We start from the raw sequence: 24,551 nt of genomic DNA, 5'->3' as shown, positions 1-24,551 counted from the left end.
TGTAGGTGTATATAAAATATGGTGTGAGAAGTTTAACTATATGCATTGTAGCAGGGCTGTACGCTTATTTTTTTAGGTGGTAGCACTGGTCATCAGTAATCAGTAGCACAAAAATAAATTCAGTAGCACACAAAGTATGATCGAAAACTTGCTTAACCATAACCCTTGCATTTCGCTCTAATTACCTTTGAGCCTGTTATCTTGGTCTCATTTGAGATTCTCAATTAATATTATATCCTAGTGTGTGCAGTAATAATTGTAGAAAAATGAATGGGGGTGCACTGATTGCAATTTTAGACAAAATAATCTAACCTGCCAATTGCAATTTTTTGCTGATTCAGAATTATTTCTCCCCATAAAAATATAAAAATAATATATCTATATATTTTTTGTATATACATATAATCAAATAAATTAGTATACATATTGGTACAATTTAGGATAAATTAAATAGGGTGTTGTGAATGTGTTTGGAGTAGTTCTTCAGTGGCTTTTTTTAAACTTTGTTTAAATAGGCTACAGTTGACTTTTCTCTGCAGCTGAAGGAGTTGCCTTTCAAGCTAGAGCACTGCAGGGCTGTGAAGCGCTAACTTCCTGTTCTTACCGGCTTCAAAATAAAAGTCCACTCACGTTTGGCTAGTAACAGGTTTTTAATGTGAAGGCGCACCGGAAATGTTATGTTTGCACACGTGTTAACTTAACTGCGTCTCCTTCCGGTTATTACCGTTGGTGTAATTAGACGCTAGAATCGCCGCACATCTTTCACCAGCCAAAGTGGAGGGTAGACTCAATAACTTACTTGCCTAAGACTACATTAACCCGCATTTGGCGAGTGTTAATGTAGAGCCCTCTAAGCAGTGTTGTGCAGCGCTCCTCTGTCTCTCAAAGCAGAATCTGCTCGTTAGCAACCTGTCGCACTAGTGTGAGTGGACTGGAATTCATCATCGCACATGATCAATTTCAGTAGCAAATGCAATCAAAACGGTCGCACTGTACAGCCCTGATTGTAGTCTATTCCAGAGCATTGTTTCCCTCCCGTGAGATCCACGAAATTCCAACAACGCCAACACAGTTTTAACTTCCAGGGTGAAATGTTATTGAAAAGAGATGCGTGTAATCATTTGTTAAATTGACAACATGATTTTATCTAACGACATATACATTTTTAATTCATATGTTTTGGCCTTAACTTTGTACTAAACTACTTTTAACACAACATCTATAATATATTTGCTCGCCTCTCCCGCTGGCCACACACGGAAACACCTCCCGACGTATCTAGGATATTATTATAGCTATAAGTACTATAAGATTTGAATAAAAATTAGGGCTGTCAAATTAACGCGTTAATTTCGATTAATTTATCACAGAAAAATGAACTCGATTAAAACAATTAACGCAGATTAATCACACTTTTATAATAGTGCCCTTTGACCCGGTGCAAAAGGGGTGAGACGATAGCGCAGCTGCACCTGTAGTTTGCGGACACGGCCCGCACGGGATTACATTAAAGAGTAAAGAAAGAAGCATAGAGAGGGCTCTATGGACGTTTTATGGGACGCTTCGGGCAAATAAGCATGAAGGTAGGAAGTTTTCTTATGTTATTCTCCGCAGTGTCTATGCTTTATTGATTTAGTGGGTGCCTAATTAACAATGTAGGTTCAAAACTCTCAGTATCTCTCAATCTTCCGTCTCACTTTTGTTTGCTATCTTAACGCGGCAGTGCAGCGCTGTCTGTTGTGGAAGATAGACAGTCTTCATTTAGCCTGCTTGTTTTTTTGAGGTTTTAAGTAGAAAATTCGGCGAAGTTCCTAATTTTAGAGAGAAAACATGTATAGACCTACTTGTAATTCCACATACATAATAACGTCATGACATACACTACAGTAGCCTATATTCGCAACTATAGGTGAGCTTATACAAAACAATGATTAAATATATATTGGGTGCCAAATGCCATAGTAATATGTGTGTGTTTTTCTGATGACTGAGCTTCATTTCATGGTGTTGCCATTGAGTGTTGCTGATTCCCCGAGTCAGGAAAACCTTGTGGGAGCTTACCACATGGTCGTAAGTTGGCGTGGGGAATACACACACTTCTCCGCAAAGAATCTTGTTATAAATACCAACGTTTGCGGTGTAAAGTGCAGAAGCAGAGCCTGCCTTCTCTGCCCCTATTCTTATCCAACCTGATCCATCCAGACAGTTCACCGTTGAGGTCGATGCTTCTGACACAGGAGTTGGGGGCGTTCTGTCCCAGCAATCGCCTACCGATGAGAAGATTCATCCCTGCGCCTTCTTCTCTCTCCGGCTGGTACCCGCTGAGCGTAACTATGACATTGGCAACAGAGTGCTGCTGGCTGTGAAGCTGGCGTTGGAGTAGTGGTGGCACTGGCTGGAAGGGGCGGAACAGCCGTTCGTGGTTTGGACCGACCACAAGAATCTTTCCTACATTCAGACAGCCAAGTGCTTCAATTCCCGCCAGGCCCGATGGTCCCTGTTTTTTGGGCGGTTCAACTTCACCCTCATGCACCGTCCTCTCTCATTAGTTTAACTCTCAGAACACACCGGCTCCTCCTGATACTGGCGTGAGTCGCACCCTGTCCTTCCTGAAGAGGCACTTTTGGTGGCCATCGATTGACGCTGACACATGGTCATTCGTTAAAGCCTGCACAGTTTGTGCTTGAGCTTGGTCCTCCCATCAACCCCCTGCTGGTCTGCTACACCACTTTCCTGTTCCTGGTCGGCCCTCGTCCCACATTGGTCTCGATTTTGTGTCTGGCCTTCTTCCCTCTAATGGCCACACAGTCATCCTCACCGTCGTTGACAGGTTTTCCAAGGCTGTTCACTTCATTGCCTTCCCTAAGCTCCCCACCGAGACCGCCCAGCTGCGCCCAGCATGTTTTTCGCCTCCACAGGATTCCCGCGGACCTCGTCTCTGACCGGGGTCCCCAATTAATTTCCGAAGTTTGGAAGGCTTTCTGCCGGGAGCGTGGGGCCTCAGTCAACCTGTCATCTGGATATCACCAATCCACTTAATATCCAATAATGTGATTCTCCAAGGTAATGAACAGTGGCAATTATAAACATTCCTGGAGCCAAAAAGGGTCAACACAACAATCAATGCTAGCAATCAGCACCAAGGAAATTAGATTTAAGACAGAAGAACAAATAACAACGCCACAAAAGTCCCTGAGCCTGAACCAGAATTAAAAAGTCGAATAGCCGCAAAATATGATTATGAAACAAAGATCCTTCCATTCCGGCTACATGGGGGTGCTGAATGTCTGATGTTACATGGAATTGCTGGGTTTCACCCTAATAGTTATGATACATCGCCTATTATGGTCAGCCTATTATAGCCCGCTAGCCTGGTCCTACCAGACCATTGTACTTGGGAAATGAAATTTGAGTGGAAGTAGATAGGTGGGCGGTGTCAGGCTAATAGCCCGCACTGTAAATAAACTATTTGAAACAACTCATGCGCTTTTAATCAATCTTGTTGGTGACACAATAAAAAATAAATTCTTAAAAGAGAAGTAAGTTATATTTTTTTAATATATTCCTTTTACCACAACACCATGGTTGACTATGTCAATTGTTAGTCGGGGCACCCCTAATATGGAAACAGTACTTGAATATGTGTATGCAGAAATGTAAAAAGAAAAAGAACAGAAACATCTATTGCTCTTGTAGAGGAAAAGAAGATTAAATAATATGACTTTTTCTAAATGCCATACAACTAGATAAAAAACTAAATGTGACACAAAACGAGTGCCCTTTAAGACTTAACAGAACTTGGTGGTAACCCTCTTTAATGAAGACATAAAGCCTAAATGTATTCTACATCTGAGAGCAAAGACAGAGTGGCAGCAGTGCAGAGCGAGACAAAGCATTCTGGGTAAGATAAAGGGCTTTTTCTCAGTATAAGAAGGCTTTTTGACTGCTTGGCCCGAGGACAATAAGCCATTACAACCACAATTGCCTTTGGGGGCCTTGTAACAGCCAGGACAGAGAGAAGGTACTTTACTGAAGGCAATGGATAGCAGGGCCCTCATCACCACGCTAAGATGGAATCATGGCCCTCTATATTCCAGGAGGATCACACACACACACACACACACACACACACACACACACACAAACCGAGGGTGGGACACGGGGGTCAAATGTAGTGGAAAGCTATCACACAGCAATTTAATGATAGAGCAGACAATGATGTAACATCTAGATTAACAGGGGTCTTCAACCTTTTTTCAGCCCATGGTCCCCTTGGACAAAAGAGAAACACAACAGGGATATATAGATATAAAAAGAAAGAAACTAAAAAGTGTTGCATTTATGGTTGATATAGAACACTTATACAGTAATTACTTTATTATTATCATTGATGAAGTAAGGTGTTGCATCTTAAGTTCGAGGCCTGGTTAAAGCAGTCCATTCTTATGAAAGGTTAGTAGTCTTGTCAATTATTTGCTTTTTCTATCTTTCTATTTAATTGCAGCTAACGTTAAGACACATAACGTTGGGCTCTGCAGCATTACCCCATGGCCCTACACCGGGGGGGCCATGGGACTCAATCATGCTGTAAACAAAAAAATTGCCTATTATTGCCTATTAATGCTTGAAGTTTACTCAAAATATTTTTTTAATAAAATATTTTAAAAAAGGAAAGGGACCCATGCAGTACCTCCACAGACCCCCGGTTGAAAACCACTGATCGATGGAAAATAGGGTTAGAGAGGTGGGGAGAGGCACACACCTGTTTCCTGGAGGACAGTGCAGTCTTGGATCGTCCCTGGCGCCCGGCCTTCCCAGGTTCAGTAGCTTCCCTGCAGCTCCGTCGCAGAGTGGTGGCGCTGGTGTCTGGATGGTTGGGCAGAGGGCTGGAGGGACACACACACACAGCAGCAGCATGGGCAAGCATTCAGCACACAGTACATAGGCTACAGGTATCCACAGGGTTCTTTAGTTTGGTTTCCTGGTTAAATATATTTGTTAGGAGGTGGTTGGATTTCAAGGTGGAGTCAGCGATTCTGGAGAAAGTTTATTCATCCAAATCACTTTTTGTCAAAATCAGTGAATATCTCCTCACGATCCGCTACCTGTCCTTACAGTGTGAGCACAGGGGTGAAAAAATCCAGTGTTTATACACAGCCTAGGTTCTGTAAACTTGTATGTAAACAAAGGGTATGTAAACAAACATTGTTGGCATGGCAGGCTGTGTATTAACACTAGATTTTTTTTCAAGTGCACACAGGTAGCGGATCCTGTGGAGATATTCAATGATTTTGACAAACAATATGTGATGCGCGTGATGCAATGTCATATAGGCTATAGTAATCATGTTTTAGTTATACTTTCAAATTTTACATTTGTCACATAATCAATCATAATCAAAAAAAATTCATCTCATCCAGTCAGCCACCAGACATTTAAATAATCTTCCAAGCTTTATTATTAAAGGTTTCATTTGTTTGATCCAAGGGTCTTCAAAAAAATGGGATTCAAGAGTGTTACTTGACCGGTAAATTAATATATCTTTCTTTGCATTGCTCCCCATTACTGGAGTATAGCCCTTTAAGGTTGATTTACCAGGCAATTATTTAAATTGATTTCATTGCGCCATGAAGGTTGTGCTATGCTTTAGACAGGTTAATGGCATTTTCACACTCACACCTTCTTATCTTTGGCTGTAAATAATTTGTGCTGAACTGCATCAATCTGCAATTTTATATTAACAATGTGTTAAATGATGGGGTGCAATTTGAAGGAGTGGCTCGTGGCTTGAACTGGCAGAGAACTATAATCAATTCTTACTGCTTATTGTTTTGCTTCATTCTCACTGATATTTTGAACTGAAAGGTGACAAAAATAGAACTTTGATGTAACATTAAGATTGTTAAGCAATAACAAGAACTGTAAATGCAAAACTCACATCAATGATAGGCTAACATCTCATATAAAAGCCCATGATAAAAGCCTTTATTAAAAACTGTCTCAGGCTGAATTCCAAGTAACAGATTGTGTGCTGCTTGTTTAAAGTGGTTAACATAACAGGTTGTTTTCAGAAGGTCTTCCACAATGAAGGTCCTCTGACAATGAATTATTTTAATTCAGGGACAAATCACCTAAAAAAATAAGCAGAACAATCAATACTGACATATTAAACAAAGCTTTAATCCATCGTTGGCATTGATTTGGTTATTAAAAAAAACTAAAATATTTCAGATAGAGGCCTCCAAGACGTGCCTTTTGCAGTGCCTCCCTCCCTCCCCCCAACCCTTCCCCTTTCCTGAGTCTAGCAGTGTTCATTTGAGTGTTCACCTGCCCGCTAAATAACCACATCTATCGAACTCTGTTGCTTCAGTTTGTAACGCAGGCTTTTTCTTATAAATCCTTTAAGCTCCAAGGCTAATCTCAGATATTAAAAACCCTGCTGACATCATCAGTTATTCTCTCAGGCTTGAAGACGCTCCTCCAGAGCCACCGGAGACATTATACAACTGTTTTCACAGAGTACAGTCCTGATAAAGACAATCATCTTCATGTGAAGTGAGTCGTAAATAATGCATATTCTGAGTCGTAAATAATGCATATTCTATTACATGCCCAGTATCCTATTTCACTATTATTATTTATATGGTTATTCCCATGTACATTATTCTATACCGTCAACATTTTATTTTATTTTGCATTCTTAATGTACTTCATTAAAGTAACTACGAGGAACTTTTTCATACTTCTGAGACGGTCTAATTTTCCCTCTGATGATCATGAATAACATGTAACCATTAGTGCAAAGAATGCTATTTTTATATAGTTTTTGTAATGCCTATGCCATGGGTACACTCACCCAGGAAAAACAGCTGGCGTAGTAAAAACAGTAACACTTTTGTCCGAAGGGGGTGCAAGAATTAACAAAACCTGAATGTTCCTCGGAGCACCCATTAATATATCTTATCTCTTATATCTTTTTATTTGCACTGGGTCCTGCTTGTGTTTTTCTTCTTCTATATTGCATTGTTGAGAGGAGCCTGGGACTTTAGAATATCATTGCCAACGACGGCTGCTGTAATTGTTGTGCGTATGACAAATAAAGCCTCTTGAATCTATTGATATGGGTTTGAAGGTACCTGAGGTAGAGGACGCGTGCTATCAGGCCGTAGAGCACGATGGCGAGCAGCAGTGGGATGACGTAAAAAATGGCAAAGTCGATGAGGTAGATGGGCAGGTAGAGCTCCCGCTTCACTTTGTAGCCACACTGCACGTGTCCGTCCTCGCCCACCTGAATGGTACATAGTTATCTTAGACACTATCTTCTGCAATTTCAAATCAATTCATAATTTGCAACAACAACAAAAATCCATTTTAAATATGGATTTTGCTGCCGCCGAGTAATGTTGACTTGATTTAAAGTCACATGCAATAATGAGCTTCACATTAAAACAGAGAGATAGATAAGACAAGGGCTTTAATTTGCTTTCATGCAATCATTTGTCACAACGCCTCTTAGCACACAGTGGACTGGAGTAGATCCTGAAATCCTCCTTTGAACTGAATCGAGAAATGGATTTTAAATGGGGAATCGTTTTGAATCGAGAATGATGACCCCAAGAATCTGAATCAAATAAAACCGTTGGATTCCAAAAGTTTCCCAGCCCTAATAGCATAAGTGGCTCACACACTGGCTCTGGGCTGACATGCATGGTATAATCTATCACATCTAAACATAATAATTACACTCTCAGAAACAGGGCTCTTGAAGAGTCTTTCACGCATTTCCACAGTTGCACCAGCATCTGTACAAAAGCAGCCTTGGTATTCAGAGACCTTTCATGACTCATGTACTTACGTAAACACTATGCAATCCCTGTGAAGGTACTATTATCTTTATTATTTAGCCTACAGGTGTGGTCAAATAGCAATTTAGCCATATCAATAAATACATTATCTTTCTATAAGACTTATACTGTACAGTATATGTACCCTTCACTTTCATTGTATGTATTCTGGCAACAGTACACAACTCCAACCTATATGCCCTACATTGAATCAGTAATTGCAGGTTGTGCTGTGGTGGTCAGTTAAATCAGTGACATACAAAATGTAATGCTAAAAAAAACATGTTTCTCTGACCTGGATGTCCACCAGGAAAAACCACAGCATGCAGTAGATACAGTTGAAGATCCAAACCCCTGCAATGATGCGCTTGGCCCGGGACACTGTGCACACTGTGTGAGCCTTCATGGGATGGCAGATAGCTATGTACCTGTATGTGAAAGGGAAAATAGGGCTTTCAAACACTCGCTTAAACTGAGTAGTAAATAATCTTATCTGAACTGCAGACAAGATAATAAGTTGATAAGTAGATACCACTTTTAATGCAATATTTAATGGCACCTCCTCATGTGTGCCAATAAATGTGACAAAATAAATGTGATAAAACTAGATACAGGTCATGGGAATGCCAAAATGTCGTCCAAAAACATTGTGTTTGCAGTTAAAGGGTTTTTCGGAGCATTAAACTGATGTGTGGACTTCACTTTAAACATGAAGCTGAGCCTCTCGTTTTATGCATGCTTTATATGAAGAGGTTTGCTGGCTGTTCATTAAAGGTGGAGTCAGCGATTCTGGAGAACGCTTGTTTACAAAATAACTTTTTTGTCATAATCAGAGAATTTCTCCTTATGATGACACTTATACTGTGTATTAACACTAGATGTCCTTTCAGCATGCACACATACACACAGTACGGACAGGTAAGCTGATTGTGAAGAGATATTGACATAAGGTGTTTTTGACAACCAGCGAATCGCCGACTCCACCTTTAAAGTCCATGCATTGTTTGGGTTTTTATGGTTTAATACATGTCTGTATATCGTGTATTTATATATATATACTGCATGTATGGCTCTGGGCTGACGTGCATATGTTTATGTATATTGCCTTGTTGTTCTTGTGAATCACTTTGTAAATGTGATGTCTGTGAAAGGTGCTATACCAAATAGACGTATTATTGTTATTGTTATTCTTTATCCTCCTCACCTCTCCACGGTGAAGGCGGTGATGGAGCAGGAGGACACGTTGATGCCCAGGTACTGCAGGTAGGTGATGGCTAGGCAGCCGGCGTATCCAAACACCCAGGTGCCCGTCAGGCTGTCGGAGACGTTGGGCAGCCCCGCCGCCACCAGCACCGTCAGGTCGGCCATGGCCAGGCTCACCAGGTAACAGTTGGTGGGGGTCCGCATGTGGCGGGTGGTTAGGACCACCAGCACCACCATGATATTACCCACAATGCCCGTACCACACACCCCCAGCACCAGGAACACGGACGCAGTCTTGTACTCCAGAGACTCGGACACGGCCACCACGCTGGGGCTCAGAGAGATGTTGGTAGGGGTGTCCACCACTATTCTGGAGCTCATGTTGTCTGTCATATCTGCTATGTCACAGCTAGCCTTTTTCTTTTCTCCAATAAATGTTTATCAAATGTTAGGTTTATTCAAATAGAGCAAAGTAAATGAGGGGCATGACTTTAAGACTCGCCATGTTTTTAAGCTTTTCTTTTTTCATTTAGAGCATTAAAGTTACAGTGTGTAATATCGGGTGAGTATTGAGTGACATCTAGTGATGAGATTCCAGATTGCAACGCTCCCTCGCCAACCCCCTCCCTTTAGGATAATTTACAGGAGCTACAGTGGCCTTCAAGGATAAGAAATGTAGTCACTCAATATGGCATCTTCCACCACCGCCTCAAGTCTTTCCACAATATCAAGTGATGAGGTGAAGATGTATTTAGTTATTTATTCTATAGTACTTGTTCTTCGTCTTACAACAGGTGCATTACCCCAGGACGGCCACTATACATACAAATGTGTAAGATCATTGAGTTTGTCCGTTCACATTATATTATGTGCCAATAAATTCTACAGACTGTGCCTTTAACTCTTATTTAAAGCCAACTCCCTGTATCCCTTTAACTAATGTAGAGGAGGAAATAAAACGTACAGGTTGACTTTAATTATCCCAGGATTTCCAAACACCACTCGGCCCCCCATTGGTTGGTTCACCTAGAAATAAATAAATAATGAGTTCAATTAATTGGACAAACTGGGATTTGAATTGACATTCAGCCTTTGGACTGGCTTTGGACATCCCATAAGTCAATGTAAAACACACAATTACACATTGTGCTGAATCTGCGTCAGCCGCAGGTCTCAGCACTTCAGCACAGAGGGAAAAGAAGGAAAGAACAATGCAAGCTGCTTCTTTCAAATGGCACTGAGATATAGCTCCTGGAAAATGCAGTGCTGTGTTTGCAGCAATGATATATATGAAAAAAAAGATCAGCATTTAGTAAAAGAATTTCAGGCAAGCAATGGTAAATTTCAAGATTTTTGTCTATTTTGCTTCCATGACGTGTCTTCCTTCATAACAGTATAAATCAAAGGTCTAAAATATACATTCAGGTGTTTATTTGACTAAACCTTGTCGGTTTGCGTCTGTATATTTTCTCCTATATAACCATCTTTAACGGCCATTTTCGCAGCATTAGTTTTTTTCAATACTCCAGAACCAAACATCTCAACTTCTAAAGCACTGACATCAACTCAACTTTCCATAATCATTCTTATCACTACTCCAAAGGTTAAAACAGAAGGATGGGATCATATGTTGTTGATTGTCTGATTTATGATACAATTACTTCTTAAAAACATGCTGAAAATGCATGTTTAAGACCTGTACAGTGTTTTTGATTGTCTCGTCTTAAGAGATACTGTATGTGAAAAAAAAACATTCTCTCATCAATGACATGTCATAACATCATGTTAATTTGCTTTTGGATAGGGGAATGACGTGCATATACAGTATATCAACTCCTTTGTTCTGTGGCCATCATGTCCATATCATATAATGTATATAATGTTACAGTTTTGGAGAGGAGGAGAGTTTTTGGCAGCATTCCAGCTTGCCATTGTTTCCTTTCAGTAATGAACACTTTATATTGTCAATAAGCAGAATTGCAATTCATTCACACTAGTGAACCTATAAATCAGTCAGGCAGAAACTACTTCAAGTCTATACTAAAAAGTACAGGTCAAACGAGTTTCTTCCTAAGTTAATGTGTTTTTACAATGGTGACTATCGCTGTCCGAGTAAACAAAAAAAGAGGGACCTTTGAAACAAAGATGTCATGATCCTGCTTGATCCCCTTTACCCTTGTCTGTGTTCTGGTGTAATTGCAGGGTTGGAGTCAGGTGTGCTGGAGTCAGTTACCAGCATTCACAGCTGCCATCAATCAACAATCAACTGCTCTTCATATACCCGGCCCTACCTTCCAGACACTGCCAGATTGTAAACTCTGTTACCCAGTCAGTAACTCTCCAGCCACCTAGACCTTTTGTAGTTCCGCCAGCATTTAGCTTGTTGCTAAATTCTGTTCTTTTTTGCCACAGTCTCCCAGCCTGACTCCAGCCACCAGCTCCAGCCCTCGTCAGCCAGCTCTCCCTCCCTGGACCCCTCTGCCTGCCTGCTCTTGCCTGCCTCTGCTCGTCTCCCCGGATTCTCCCCTTGGCATTTCCTCCTGGACCCCCATGCCTGTCAGCCACTCCAGAGCCTGGCCCAAAACCCCAGATTCCTTCTAAATAAACCCTCTTAAACTGGTACTGTCTCTGCGCCTGTGTCCTCCCTGTCCAGCCGTTACAAAAGAAACAAAAAAGATGCTGATGTCAGAAGATACCATAGATAGTGGAAGATACTAGGGCCCGACCGATATATCGGCCGACCGATTTAATCGGCCGATTATAGCACATCTCCAAAAATGAAAATGATTTTTTTTTTATTCAAGCAATCATGTTGAGTGAGATGCATTGTTGCCCCAGAAGTGCATAGCATTAAAGTTATAGCCTATTAACAGTAGCAGCAGGTGTGTTGTAATACATTGGATTAATTCACACTTGACAGTTCCCCTTGACACCTATAGCAGAGTCATTGGTCATCTTTTGACTGTTAATAGTAATTGATAGAATTTATATAGTGCTTTATTGGAGGTCATTCAAAGACACTTAACATCATACATATAGAAAATCATACTTATAGAAAAATAAAACCAAATACAGACAAATTAAAGATAAGGTTTGGAATGGAGTCAAGTGTAATTATGCTTTCTTAAAGAGGTGAGTTTTGAGTTGACTTTTGAATGAGTTTATCTAGTGTGAGATGCTGATGTTTGGAGGGAGGAAGTTCCAGAGGGTTGGGTGCAGTTACATAAAATGCTTAATGTCTGAGTTTAAAAATGCGTCATGTCACTTTAGACATATTTTAACACTTTATTTTTTTTTAGATAATGCATATTTCAATAAATAAAAAGTTCCTGTACACCTATCGACAGTAACAAGTATTTATATATATTTAAGGGTTCAAAAAAGTAAAATTTTTCAATATATATTTTGGGGATTTAAAAAAATAATAATCGGACGATTTAATCGTTATCATAATTTTTCTCTGATAATCGGCATCGGCACTCAAAAATCCATATCGGTCGGGCCCTAGAAGATACCCACCTCATTTGTCTTACTTATAATGCTGCAGTCACACATTACTTTGGGCTGAACTTCCCAAAGGGTTTTTGCACAGAATGCCAGACTGTGGATCTCCACTAGAATTGCCTCTTTATGGTAAACTTTGAAAGGTTTATAGCGCCCGATACATCTTTCAATGCGCACATTAACACAGGCCTGCCGACACAAATGGCTGGGCCTATGAAAACCTCCAGTCAATGGGCCCCCCTTACTCATACTTTACTTGTATCAATGTGTGTGTGCGCTCATCCCTAAATAAACACTTACATGTAGTTGTAGATAGAATAACTATCTTATCAAAAAAATAATAGCACATTTCTGACTTACTTACCAATTTATTGTAATACACTAAAACTCACGCAATTGCTTAATATTCAACAGATTTTTACAAAATAACATTGGTTTTCTTGAGTATTCACTAGGTTTATCACAGGAGCAGGCAACAACAAAGGACACTATTACAGATACTGCATATGCTGCGGGCCGCCCCTGATGTGCAGTAAAGAACTGGTCAGACATCCTTATGGTGTGACACCTGGGTCAGAGGGGTATACTACGAAGCGAGATTGAGGGCTGAGCGAGGTCTGTTGCATTGGCGCATGCTCAGTGCGGCGACACGGTCGAGTGCGTTTGTCTTGTCTTGCTTTGTTTGTTTTGCCGTTAAAAGTTGTTTGTTTGCCGTTTGTAAGTCCAGTAACAGTGCTAAAAACAACGTCTACACAATGAGGTCCGGCGTAACTGTTTTAATTCTGGTTTTGATCGCCAGCCTGGTCGATTATATTGTCGGAGAATGGGATCTCAGCTGGGCCACCACAACCCAGGATTATATACACGCGAGAGGCATTGCTTAGCCTCAAGGAAACTTCACTTCGCATCCCAAATGAACTTTTATCATCACCATCAGTCGCTGTCTGCCGAAAACAGGGCACTACTAAAACGAGGAAACGCGGCAGGAGAGGCGGTGTGCGGATGCGTCTCAGGAGAAAGCCTTTTCCGACCGCCACTACCATCCATCATGCTTGGCAACATGCAGAGTATACGGAACAAAGTTGACGAACTCCGGGCAAGTGTGCAATATCTGTCGGATTATCGTCAGTCCTGTCTGATCTGTCTGTCTGAAACGTGGCTCAACGAGACGGACCCTGATTCTGCCTTCGACCTGGAGGGGTTTTCTGTGGTTCGGGCAGACCGCAACGCGAGCTCCGGTAAAAGCAAGGGAGGGGGCGTGGCAATGTTTATAAACAACAAGTACTGCAACCCATCACAGGTGACTGTCAAAAACAGACTTTGTACCAAGGACATTGAAATTTTAGCAGTGAACCTTAGACCATACTACCTTCCCCGTGAGATAAACCAGGTCTGTATTTTTATTGTCTACATTGCACCCTCTGCTGACACAGAGGAGGCGGGCAAAATCATACATGATCTGGTGGCACAGACACAGAAAAATCCCCTGATGCAGCAAAGTTTATCCTGGGAGACTTCAACCTCTGCAGTCTAAATGAACTGTTACCAACCTACCATCAGTATGTGTCATGTCCCACCCGGGACGAGGCTTGCCTCGATCTGTGCTATGGTAACATAGAAAAAGCATACTATGCCAAAGCCCTGCCAGGGTTAGGAAAGTCAGACCACAATATGATCCGGCTCATACCAGCATACCAGCCCCTGATACGACGCGAAAAGGTCCAGACAAGGGAGGTTAAATGCTGGTCTGCTGACTCAATAGCAGCCCTGCGTGGATGCCTGGACAGCACCGACTGGGATGTAATCATGGACACCTCTGACATTAATGAAGCTGCGTCTGCGGTAACAGGATACATACAGTTCTGTGAGGATTTATGTGTTCCAAAAAAGACAATCAAACTCTATCCAAACAATAAACCATGGGTCACCCCAGAACTGAAAGAACTGTTGAATCAAAAAAAGAGACTGTTTCAATCAGGAGGTACCAAAGCAGATATTAAAGCTGTGCAGTATAAAATTAGAAAGAAAATCATGGAATGCAAAGCATCTTATAAAAATAAAGTCCAGTCATTTTTTAGTCACGATGCAAGGAGAGCCTGGCAAGGCCTACAAATCATGACTGGGTATAAACCTAAAATGCATACTTTAAATGTGGCAGATGACTATGTGTTTTCTTTGGATTTAAATACATTTTATTGCCGCTTTGATGAGGTTGATTATTCTGAACAACAGATAAAGGCAATAGATCAAATAAAACATTTAACTGACAGGGACATTGCTATCTCCATTGATGATGTCAGGAAACAATTTTCTCAGCTCCATACCAGGAAATCACAAGGGCCAGATGGGATCAGCTGCAAGGAACCAAAAACTCATAATCTGGATCAACAGTTTTCTAACAAACAGGACTCAACAGGTTAGGTTTAACTCAGTGACCTCCACCTCTAGGCCCATCAATACCGGGGCCCCTCAAGGGTGTGTTTTGTCCCCTCTACTCTACACACTCTATACTAATGAGTGCCAAGCTAGCACATCCACACACACTTTCTTCAAATACGCAGATGATACTGCCATTGTGGGGTATTTGAAACCAGATAGCTCAGCGCTAACCAGCTTTGAGGAAGAGATGAGTAACTTCACCAAATGGTGTAAAGACAACTTCCTGGCTGTTAATACAAATAAAAGGAAAGAAATGGTAGGCCTAATAGATTTTAGACGTCATAAAAGTGAGATCCCTAACAGCACTGTAAATGACAAAACAATTGAGAGGGTTAGTAGTTATAAATACCTTGGTATTAAAATTGATGACCAACTCAAATTTGAGATATGCACTACGTCTAAGGTAAAAAAAACTACAACAACGGATGTTTTTCCTACATAAGCTGAACTGCTTTCAGGTGGACTGTATTATTTTTGAATTGTTTTACAAAACAGTCCTTCAGAGTGTATTGTCCTTTGGCTTAGTTTGTGTATTTGGCAACATGCGCAAAAAAGACCAAGATAAATTACAGCGTTTGGTAAAGACAGCAAGCTAAATTATTGGATGCAGTCAGACGTCAGTCACTCAGCTATGGTCAGATCTTGTTGTGAATAAAGCTGAGCAGATACTCAGTGATCCTACCCACCCCTTATATAGGAGCTTCCAACGCAGCAACCGTGGCAGTAGCAGGCTGCTGCAAAGGTCAATCAGAACCAAAAGGTTTAGCTTGTCATTTGTCCCCTCTGCTATTAGACTGTTTAATGAAAGACACAGGTCAAGATCATGAACACTGTGTTTTTCTTTTACTGTTTTTAACTTAATCTTTGTGAATGTTGTTTTTAGGCCTGCTACTGATTCACTGATGAACTGAACTATTTATTCTTAAATGTTGTTGTTGTTGTTGTTGTTGTTGTTGTTGTTGTTGTTGTTGTTGTTGTTGTGTGTGTGGCGTGCCCACTTGTATGCCTATATGTCCTAAATGTGCTGCACTTTTGATCACACAAATTTCCCAACTCTGGGATAATAAAGTATACTTAGACTTTTGTTGAGTCTAAAGCCAGAGTTTTCAGTATCACGAAAGGTGGCTCTCTTTCTACCTAGATCACCGTGGTAACAGAGGCTGCACGGATAACCTGCCCAGACCAGTTTTTGTTCCAGAGTTTGAGTTTAATGATTAGAATGTATTGGCCCTTTTAGATAGCACTAGCCTACTCAAAAGGGTTGTAAAAACTAAAAATAACACATTTTGCTTTACTGTATGACAGCACGAGTGGTCAGCCCGGCGGTCAGCTGCACAAGCCGACCCGGCAACGATCACCTGTGAGAGCGCCCACTGCCCTGCTCCACCAGCAGATCGGAAAAACGTGCCGGTTAACGGTGGAAATAAATCGCTCGCTTAAGCGATCAATGACACATTAAAAGAGGAACTAACTAAAAAGTGCGTCAAATAAATAAAATGTTAAGCTGAATGTTGTGCCGTGTATTTTTTATCATAAAGAGCAGTGTAGGCCTACTACATATTTAATACTGTGGCTAACATTTTGAATGAATGCAGCCCCCGTGCCTCAGTGTCCCCCCAGCTGCTCCAGACGGAGACAACTGCCCTTACGCAGTCCCATGCAGCGCTCCTAAGTGGCCGGTGTGTGCACTATTGAATCAGTGCTCCTACTCCATAAGCTTGCACACCATAAGCTGCACATTTTTAAGTGATTAATATCTTTATTTCGGTCTGAGCAAACACTGCATTTGTATTATCCTCTAATAATTGTCCAACAAAGTAATCGGCTACCAGGCACAGCCTGCACATGGAAAGAAAGGGCTATTAGCCTAAATCAAAATCAAAATTGTATTAATTTTGATGTGGCCCAAAACTAAAGCGATTTTCCACATAGGCTATGCTATTCGTTAGGGGACAGTGTCAGACTTAAATCAGATTCTTAAGTGTAGGATTATAGGCTAAATGGTGTACTGTTTAAATCCGAGTTCAACCTTTAATTGCTTTATAATGTCACGTTACGCACTGCGAGAACGATCTGTTAAATAAATTAATCAATTCAGTAGCCCAATTTTCTGACAACATTCCACTCTCTCCTTATTTGCAGTAAGAGTTTTTTTCGGCTCTCTGTTTTCTGACGCACTTTTTCTTTTTTTTACTCAGCTGCTCGCAATTAGTCCGTTTGTGTAAAGTTAGCGGCACAAGATCAGTTCAGTCTGTGCGGAAGCAGAGTCAAATGACGGGTCAAACGCCCCCTTTCATGGGGACGCGCACAGAGCCTGAAGCCGAAACCCTCGTTCAACATAAGAGGTTGATAACTTCCTTCGTGATACTGGTTAGCTCTGAGCGAGGGTATGTGTCATGTTGAACCAGATCAAAAAAAGAGAGCCAGGCTCTGTTGAGTTTGCTTCGTAGTATACCCCTCTGGTCTATGTATGCTCAGTATGTGACATGAAACTCATGGAACATTTTTCAAATTGTACCTGGCTGCTGGTGTCAACCTGAAGACATAAATTAAAGACTTTGGACCTTATTGTCCCCAAAGGGAAATACTTTAACACATAAATTTACGTTAAGACATTTATAACTGTTTGTAGACTCAGGAAAATAACAGAGTAATTACCTTGTCAACTTTATAAGAATGAAGAAGAACAAGAAAAGGTACACCTGTTTTCTGTTTTACCTGAGGGGTCCAAATACTTTTCACACTTCACAGAATAACACCCTGACACAAGTAGCAGGACGACTCAGGTAAAATAATCCAGCCAAAACTGTACAACAATATATCAAATTTTGTAACTATATGGCACACAAAAAAGTAAAGGAAATTAATGCATAATTGTATTAAATATCTACATTTATCTGATAGGTGACATCACAGTAAGAGAAATGTAGGGTTAGACAGTGAGACCATAAAACACTCTTTCTGCCTTTTCTCAGGCTAGGATGAACCAATTTCAAAAAAAATTGCACATTTATACTACATAGGATCTCAGAATTCAATACACCTTCATATTCCCACCGATGAAGTAGGCCTTTAAGTACTGGAAATTGCACTGCACAGCTTTTAATAATGCAGAAAAATAAGAAAAATTCTTCTTATGTCCCTAGGGTCTGCATACCTCAGATTGAGAGCCAGAGCTGAAACCCTTATCTAATGTGGACAGACATTATCAGGCAACATTCAAATGATTTCAGTGAGCATAGAGTGTAACAAATAACCACTAATACTGTACTCCAGGCATAAACCCACTACAATGAGTGCATTAACATAATTTTAACATTACATTCTGACAACTTCTTTTCTCATTACCCTTAGGAGCCATTCTGGTCAAAGTTACAGTGCACTTTCCAACAATCCTATACAGTATATAGCCCAATGTCTGATTATGAATGCCATTCATCAAAGCAGCTCTCCTTAAGAAGATTTTCAGGCCGTTGTTGTAGGATAATGAGACTCGTTTGTTGCCAAAAGAAATCCTGAAGGTTTGTTTTGATGATTCACATTTTCACTGAAATCTAATTATCAACAGAACTCTATACAAGGCATCTGTTGCTCTGTTCACTCGTCTCCCAGCCTGCTTATACCCACGCACAGACACACACACAAGCGCACGCACACACACGCACACACACGCACACACACACACACACACACACATATATTGGACCGTCCCTCCAGAGGGCTGCCTCTAATACATTGAGGTGGACTGGACATGAAATAAAAAGTAACTTGAATCCACTTTGCCATCAATCAGACAGCATGCACTCTCCATACCGTTATACATAAGCACATCCACAACTCAGTATAGAGCAGATCCTGGGCACATTTCAGACCGTCCATCATTGCTTGACTGAGTGAGGGGCTGGATATCACACGCCATCTGTACGGTCAATATCAAGCCACAGCCTGCAAACAGTAAGCTTAAAGCACTGGAATTTGTTGGGAAAAGAAGCCTGGCTCTGCCAAAACGTATAACAATCTGCCCAACCAGTGTTCCTATAAAGCTCATTTTATATTGCCAGACAAAACCGCAAGAAATGGACAAAACAAATAGGAAATAATTAGACATTTTGAAAAAAAAGAGAAAAAAAAGGTTTTCACTTCTAGCTTACTAATCAGCACGTTATCTTTATAGTTGAATCTGCACAAGAACCCTGTAAAACCACATACTGTTATAATTACCCTTGTGGTTTTTGCAAGGATAAGAAAATAGTGTATATTGTGTTAATTAGCGATTGAAGTGATTTAAGGATGTAGTCGAGTTTTACATTTTGGACAGAACCAGAGTGTCAGTTTCCGCCCTTTGCCACACACAGGTTATTAGATTTTGGGTGGAAATAACCTGTGTTTTAATAGAGGACATGTCTACTTGTTAGGGGGAAACACTGCAGGTGAACAGGGCAAACTATCTCAAAATTGACCATTGCTTGAAAATACAATGTTTAGCCTTCAGTGTCTCGACTGACCACCGGTTTCCAAATAGGCTACTTCAGCATAGAGGGAACACTGTTTTTAGAATCTTGTACGATGTGTCCTCTTCTGTACATTTTGGTGAGTCCTAGCCTACACCTTGAAGCCCACAGAATAAAATGCAGTTAATATTGATCACCAACCCCAAATGACAACCCTGACCCAACGTTTGAGATGAGAGTGCTTTTTTTCAGTATTCAGTTGCATTCATTCACTTGAGTCCTCACCATTAAAGATAAGCCAGACTGCTATTAATTGACATACTTCACTACATCCTGCCTAAGATCAATTGTGGTCCGGTCTTTTTTCTTGGGATACAGACAGTGATACAGATGCAGATCTGATATCTGATGAAATCTGGTCAAAGGAATTAAACTGGAGATCATCAGACAAGCTGGAATAATGGAGAAACAGACTCTGTATGTGCCAAACCTTAAACTGCTTCACTGAACAGTGGCTATTAAGTGAATGGCATGTGTTACATAGCAGTAACATAGACGTGACAGCCCAACACAGCGACTTGGAATGAAATAAAACAAACAGCATGGAGCTTATCTGATAGCCTATAGACATTTGTTATTAAGAGAGAGAATCTTGATAATGCTGAGGAAATGTATTTGATTCAAAAAGGACCTTCATTTGTGTGTGTGATAAAGAAAATATTTTTACACCAAGATGCCGAACAAATGACTTGGCCGACAATATTTCAATGAGAACAGATATATTCCCCATTTTTTCAACTACTTGTCATATGTTTTGTTGTATTGTTGCTACTGTCACATGCTTTTTTCAAGATCTAAAATGATCTGAAATAAATAGAAGTAAATAAGTACTTAAGTAACAAAAATACCTATTTCACAGCATGTTTTTCTGGCTTGATTCTGCTCAGAATAAATACAGACATAACTGATTGTGAACTTCTAATCATTCTGATTGGCATTAAAGAGATACAAAAAGAATTACCGTTTGCTCTCTTGCATCATTCCAGGTTCCTCCAGAGTCATCTTCAAGCCTGCTATCTCTCTTTACAAATTAAAATGCTTTATTTGATTTATTTATTGTACTCTGGGTGTGTTTTCTTTCAGTCGCTGGTTGAAGCCAGGGTCGGCAGCATAGGTACGCTGTCGTCTACATACTGTACAACACAGAGCCCCTGCTCCTTAATGCGCTCCGTCACATTCACACGAGGGAAGCAGTACTCTTGCCTTCAAAATAAAAGCTCGAGACCTATTTTGGAATTGGGAAAATGTCACTTATTTTTTTGTTATATAGCTATATATATATATATATATATATAAATAATTATATGGAAAATCCACAGCAAATGCACGATTAAATGCTTTTAACTGCCAATATATTAAATAGTATTACATTGTTGACAATACTTAAGTACAGGAGGATGCTTGCTTTATGCTCATCACTGAATGCATAACTGGTGGATGGAAAAAATGCTGCAAAAGTAGTGCAGCCCAGCTGGAGCCATTTACTTTCTTTCTTTTCTGTTTAGCCCCTTCCCCTCAGACAGTCTCGCAGTAAACATAATGTATCTGCCTTTGCACCATATTTAATGATGGATTGCCATTCCCATTTAGATAATAAATGGGAATGGCATTACTGATAAACGTATTCAGATACTATTACCATCTGAATTAAACAATCTACCATATAACATATTTGTATATTATTTGTGGAGGTAGTATAGATGTTTGCCATTTGCCTGTGACCTTGTAGGCTTAGGGCTATTATCTATCTACTGTACATCTTGCAACCTTCACATTCATACTTTCAAAGTTTTTCCAATCTCCATGGAGGGGTAGCCGCCAAAAAAACTTACCAGGCCAATCAGGTCTTATATCTCCAGACTCTTTTATAGGCTATACGTCTATGGTTCAGACCAAACGTTTGTCCCTTATAGTGAAAGGCAGCTTCTGATTGGTTCATGTAGTCGTCAATGTATCTTTGTGAGACCAGCCATATCCCACAAGCTTATTTGTGGATCCATGTTGACGTCAAGGACTACAAGAACCAATCAGGGGCTGGCTTCCACTAACGGGCGGGCCGGACTCCTCACCAACGTGATGGTAATTGTGAGTATTTTTGAATAACAAATACATATATTTAGTTTAATCTGATAAACTTGGTTAACTTTGGTGTTTTGCAGTTGTATAGGCTAATTCATCAATATGGCACAGTGTTTTTATCATTTCACTAAAAGTAGGCCTACATGTGAGCAGGCTATTATTTGAGTAGCTTAATTAATTTAGCCTATAGTAATCATATATCAGTTTATTCTTTTTAGTTTTGACTGACATTTTGCTATCTAACCAGAAGATAACTTTAACCAAAATGAAGCAAAGCAAAGATTGCATCTTCTGGAACACGTTTTATTTTTTTCTGAGAGGAAGTGGTCCATCGTCTCTACTGCAGCTTGACGATTCGTCCTGAAAGCGCACTCTTCCCGCCGCTGCCTCGGTCTTTTGTCAGGGCTCATTTGTTTAATAAGGGAAGCGTCCACACACACACACACACACACACACACACACACACACACACACACACACACACACACACACACACACACACACACACACACACACACACACACACACACACAAATCAAAATATAAACGCCAACATTTAGGCCCTTGCAGCGACTCATATCAAATCTTGTTGTCACACTGGGTTACCTGCAGTTTGCATGTTGTCTTATTGATGGCCCGTGTTTCCTCCTGCTTTCAAATATGAAATCAGAGATTTATTGGGATCAGTAGGCTAAGTTATGAATATGAAAAATAATTATGTGAACTATAACTAGCGGTGAATCAGAACATATTTAATTCCTGGAAATATAACAACGTGTGCCTCCTGCATTCAGTGCTGTAGACAGTTATCCTATACAATTAATACAATTGATGTTATTTTTTTCACCTGTAGGGTTAGTAGACAAAGGAGGGGAATTGTAAGTCACTGCTTCCCTCTAGTGGCTAGAAGCTGAACGGAAACAACCTCACGGTATAATGTAACTTTAGTAGACTATTCCAACTGCAAGAAAGTGACTAAAAGATCAGGGTTGGCACTGCATTACAAACTCAAACATTGCATAACGTTGTTTGAACATTGTTTGAAGTGGTTCAATTCTTCATGAAGTATCTATGCCATTTGAGACACTGCAGAAGAGATTGGAAAAGATAGCAAACAGCTTTGCCCAGAAAATGTTTCCATAAAGTTAGGTCTTCAGATAGGTAGGTGTCCAGGAAGATAAACTGAAATTAAAGGATAAAGAAGAAATCAGAAGCATGCATGAAAACAAGTAAAGGTGAAGTCAGGGATTCTGTTGAATGCTTGTTGTCAAAATAAATTTGTCAAAATCAATGAATATCTCCTCACCATTTAACTGTAGCATGCATACTGTGTGTCTGTGAGTGTTAAAGGAAATATAGCACATGTGAAAAATACTATAAAAAGGGTGGCTTGATCTGGAATTGCAAATTAAAAGAAGGAAAAAGGCAGAAGATCTGACATTTAGATGGAGAATCAAAGTCAAAACAAAACAACTCCATGTTAACTCTTTGCAATCAGAAATAGCCTACTGGCCTTCACTTCCCTTCTGGCAAGACGTTGTAGGCTATTTAACTAGCTTTGATATTTATTTAATCTGCTTGTTTTCTTTTTTTGGAATTTGCAATGTGTGTACACATAACATTTGTGTGTGAAAGCTTGCTATCATGTTTTGTATGGTGTAGGCCTATTTCCATTTCATTTGAACTCAGAGACTGCTGTTCCTTGTGGGTGTTTTAAAAAACGAAAAAAAAAATAGCGCATCTAAGGATAGCCTATTAACAAAGTATTTTCCATCTATTCCAAAACTCTAGTAAGAGCAAGTCTAGACAGATAACATACAACTAAACCTACAATACAATAAATGAAAGTAGGCCTATAGCCTATAATTCCTTTAATAGGCCTATATATTATAGGCCTATACTGTTAAATGTTGTTCCTCCTGGTGTGTTCATCATTGGTGAGGGTGCCTTGCTCCAGCAGCAGTAGGCCGATTTTTCTGAGTGTATGGGCCGCTGTCAGTGAAGGCAAATCAGATTTTGTTCTCTTCGGCTGATCAAAACGGTCCGCCAAATGACCCACACACTGATCTCAGATCTGTTCTCGTTCGCTTCCAGCCGCGCGGCCTTTTCCCAACATTGTCGTGTGTTGATGACGTTGAGGTAATGGCCGCTCTCGCTGTGCCGTGCGGAGGGTTTTATTTTCTCCACCATAGCGGTTGAATTAAACCGTGTACTGTTTATTGTAAACCGTTATAAAACGATAAAAGCGGGGGATTGCAGTTCTTAACGTAGCGTTACCTTCTTTAACGAGGTCCGGGTCGGCAAGGTGAATGAAAATCTGTGGTTATTAGCCAAGTTAGCCAAGTGTAGCTGCGATGTTAGCTTAGCTTGAGAGGAGGCGGCATTGTTAATTTTAAGACAGGCGACCGTGCTACATTGTCTGCTCATTCCTAAAGCGCTGGTGTGCGTTAGTTATGCAATTAAGGTAACCAGCCTGTTTTTAATTTTGTTCAGGAAAGTTTGCTGTTCGCTTAAAGCAGTGTGGTCGCTGCTTAGCTAGCTCTCTTCACGTTACCAAGTTATGGGCCTTGTTGCCAACTAGCGCTATCATGTTAGACTACAGGTGAACTATTAGGATTATGTTCCAACCAAGACATGTCGTATTATTATGTTCATACAAGCTGGTAACGTATGTGACAAAGTATATGACATGTATAGTTCACACCACTGACAGATAGCTGTCCGCTAGCTTGCTATAGAAAAGGTTTTCATTTGCTGTGCAATTAATAGCGCCGGAAGCTATCTTCAATTAATCAAAGGTTTAATATTCAAAGGAAAAAGGTTGCAGTCTTCTCCATTTAGCCATTTAAAAAATATCTATCCTGTATTTATCTCTTCATTAGCAAACTCTAAATAACCCTAAAATGAAGTTAGAGTTATTTTTTTTTTTTTCAAGTTTGGGCTGTGTTATCATAATACTATTCAATAAAAA

The 24,551-nt window shown here is 40.3% G+C and overlaps 2 protein-coding genes across 2 annotated transcripts in view; one reads left to right on the top strand and one right to left on the bottom strand.

Annotated features, from left to right (window-relative positions):
- Positions 1-9,440, bottom strand: part of trhr2 (thyrotropin releasing hormone receptor 2) — a gene marked incomplete at both ends in the record, with an annotated part of 32,831 nt that extends 23,391 nt beyond the window's left edge. The window contains 4 exons of the mRNA XM_080027720.1: positions 4,763-4,886; positions 7,137-7,288; positions 8,140-8,272; positions 9,049-9,440. Coding sequence (XP_079883846.1) covers positions 4,763-4,886; positions 7,137-7,288; positions 8,140-8,272; positions 9,049-9,440 — 801 coding nt within the window. The remainder of the gene's footprint in view (positions 1-4,762; positions 4,887-7,136; positions 7,289-8,139; positions 8,273-9,048) is intronic.
- Positions 9,441-13,611: 4,171 nt separating this feature from the next.
- zc3h18 (zinc finger CCCH-type containing 18) overlaps positions 13,612-24,551 on the top strand; it is a gene marked incomplete at its 5' end in the record, with an annotated part of 49,817 nt that continues 38,877 nt past the window's right edge. The window contains 2 exons of the mRNA XM_080027719.1: positions 13,612-13,851; positions 14,112-14,393. Coding sequence (XP_079883845.1) covers positions 13,612-13,851; positions 14,112-14,393 — 522 coding nt within the window. The remainder of the gene's footprint in view (positions 13,852-14,111; positions 14,394-24,551) is intronic.

Source organism: Ammodytes marinus (assembly GCF_949987685.1).
Source record: "Ammodytes marinus genome assembly, chromosome: 5".
Taxonomy (NCBI): Eukaryota; Metazoa; Chordata; class Actinopteri; order Uranoscopiformes; family Ammodytidae; genus Ammodytes; species Ammodytes marinus.
This window is presented reverse-complemented; position numbering and strand designations above follow the sequence as displayed.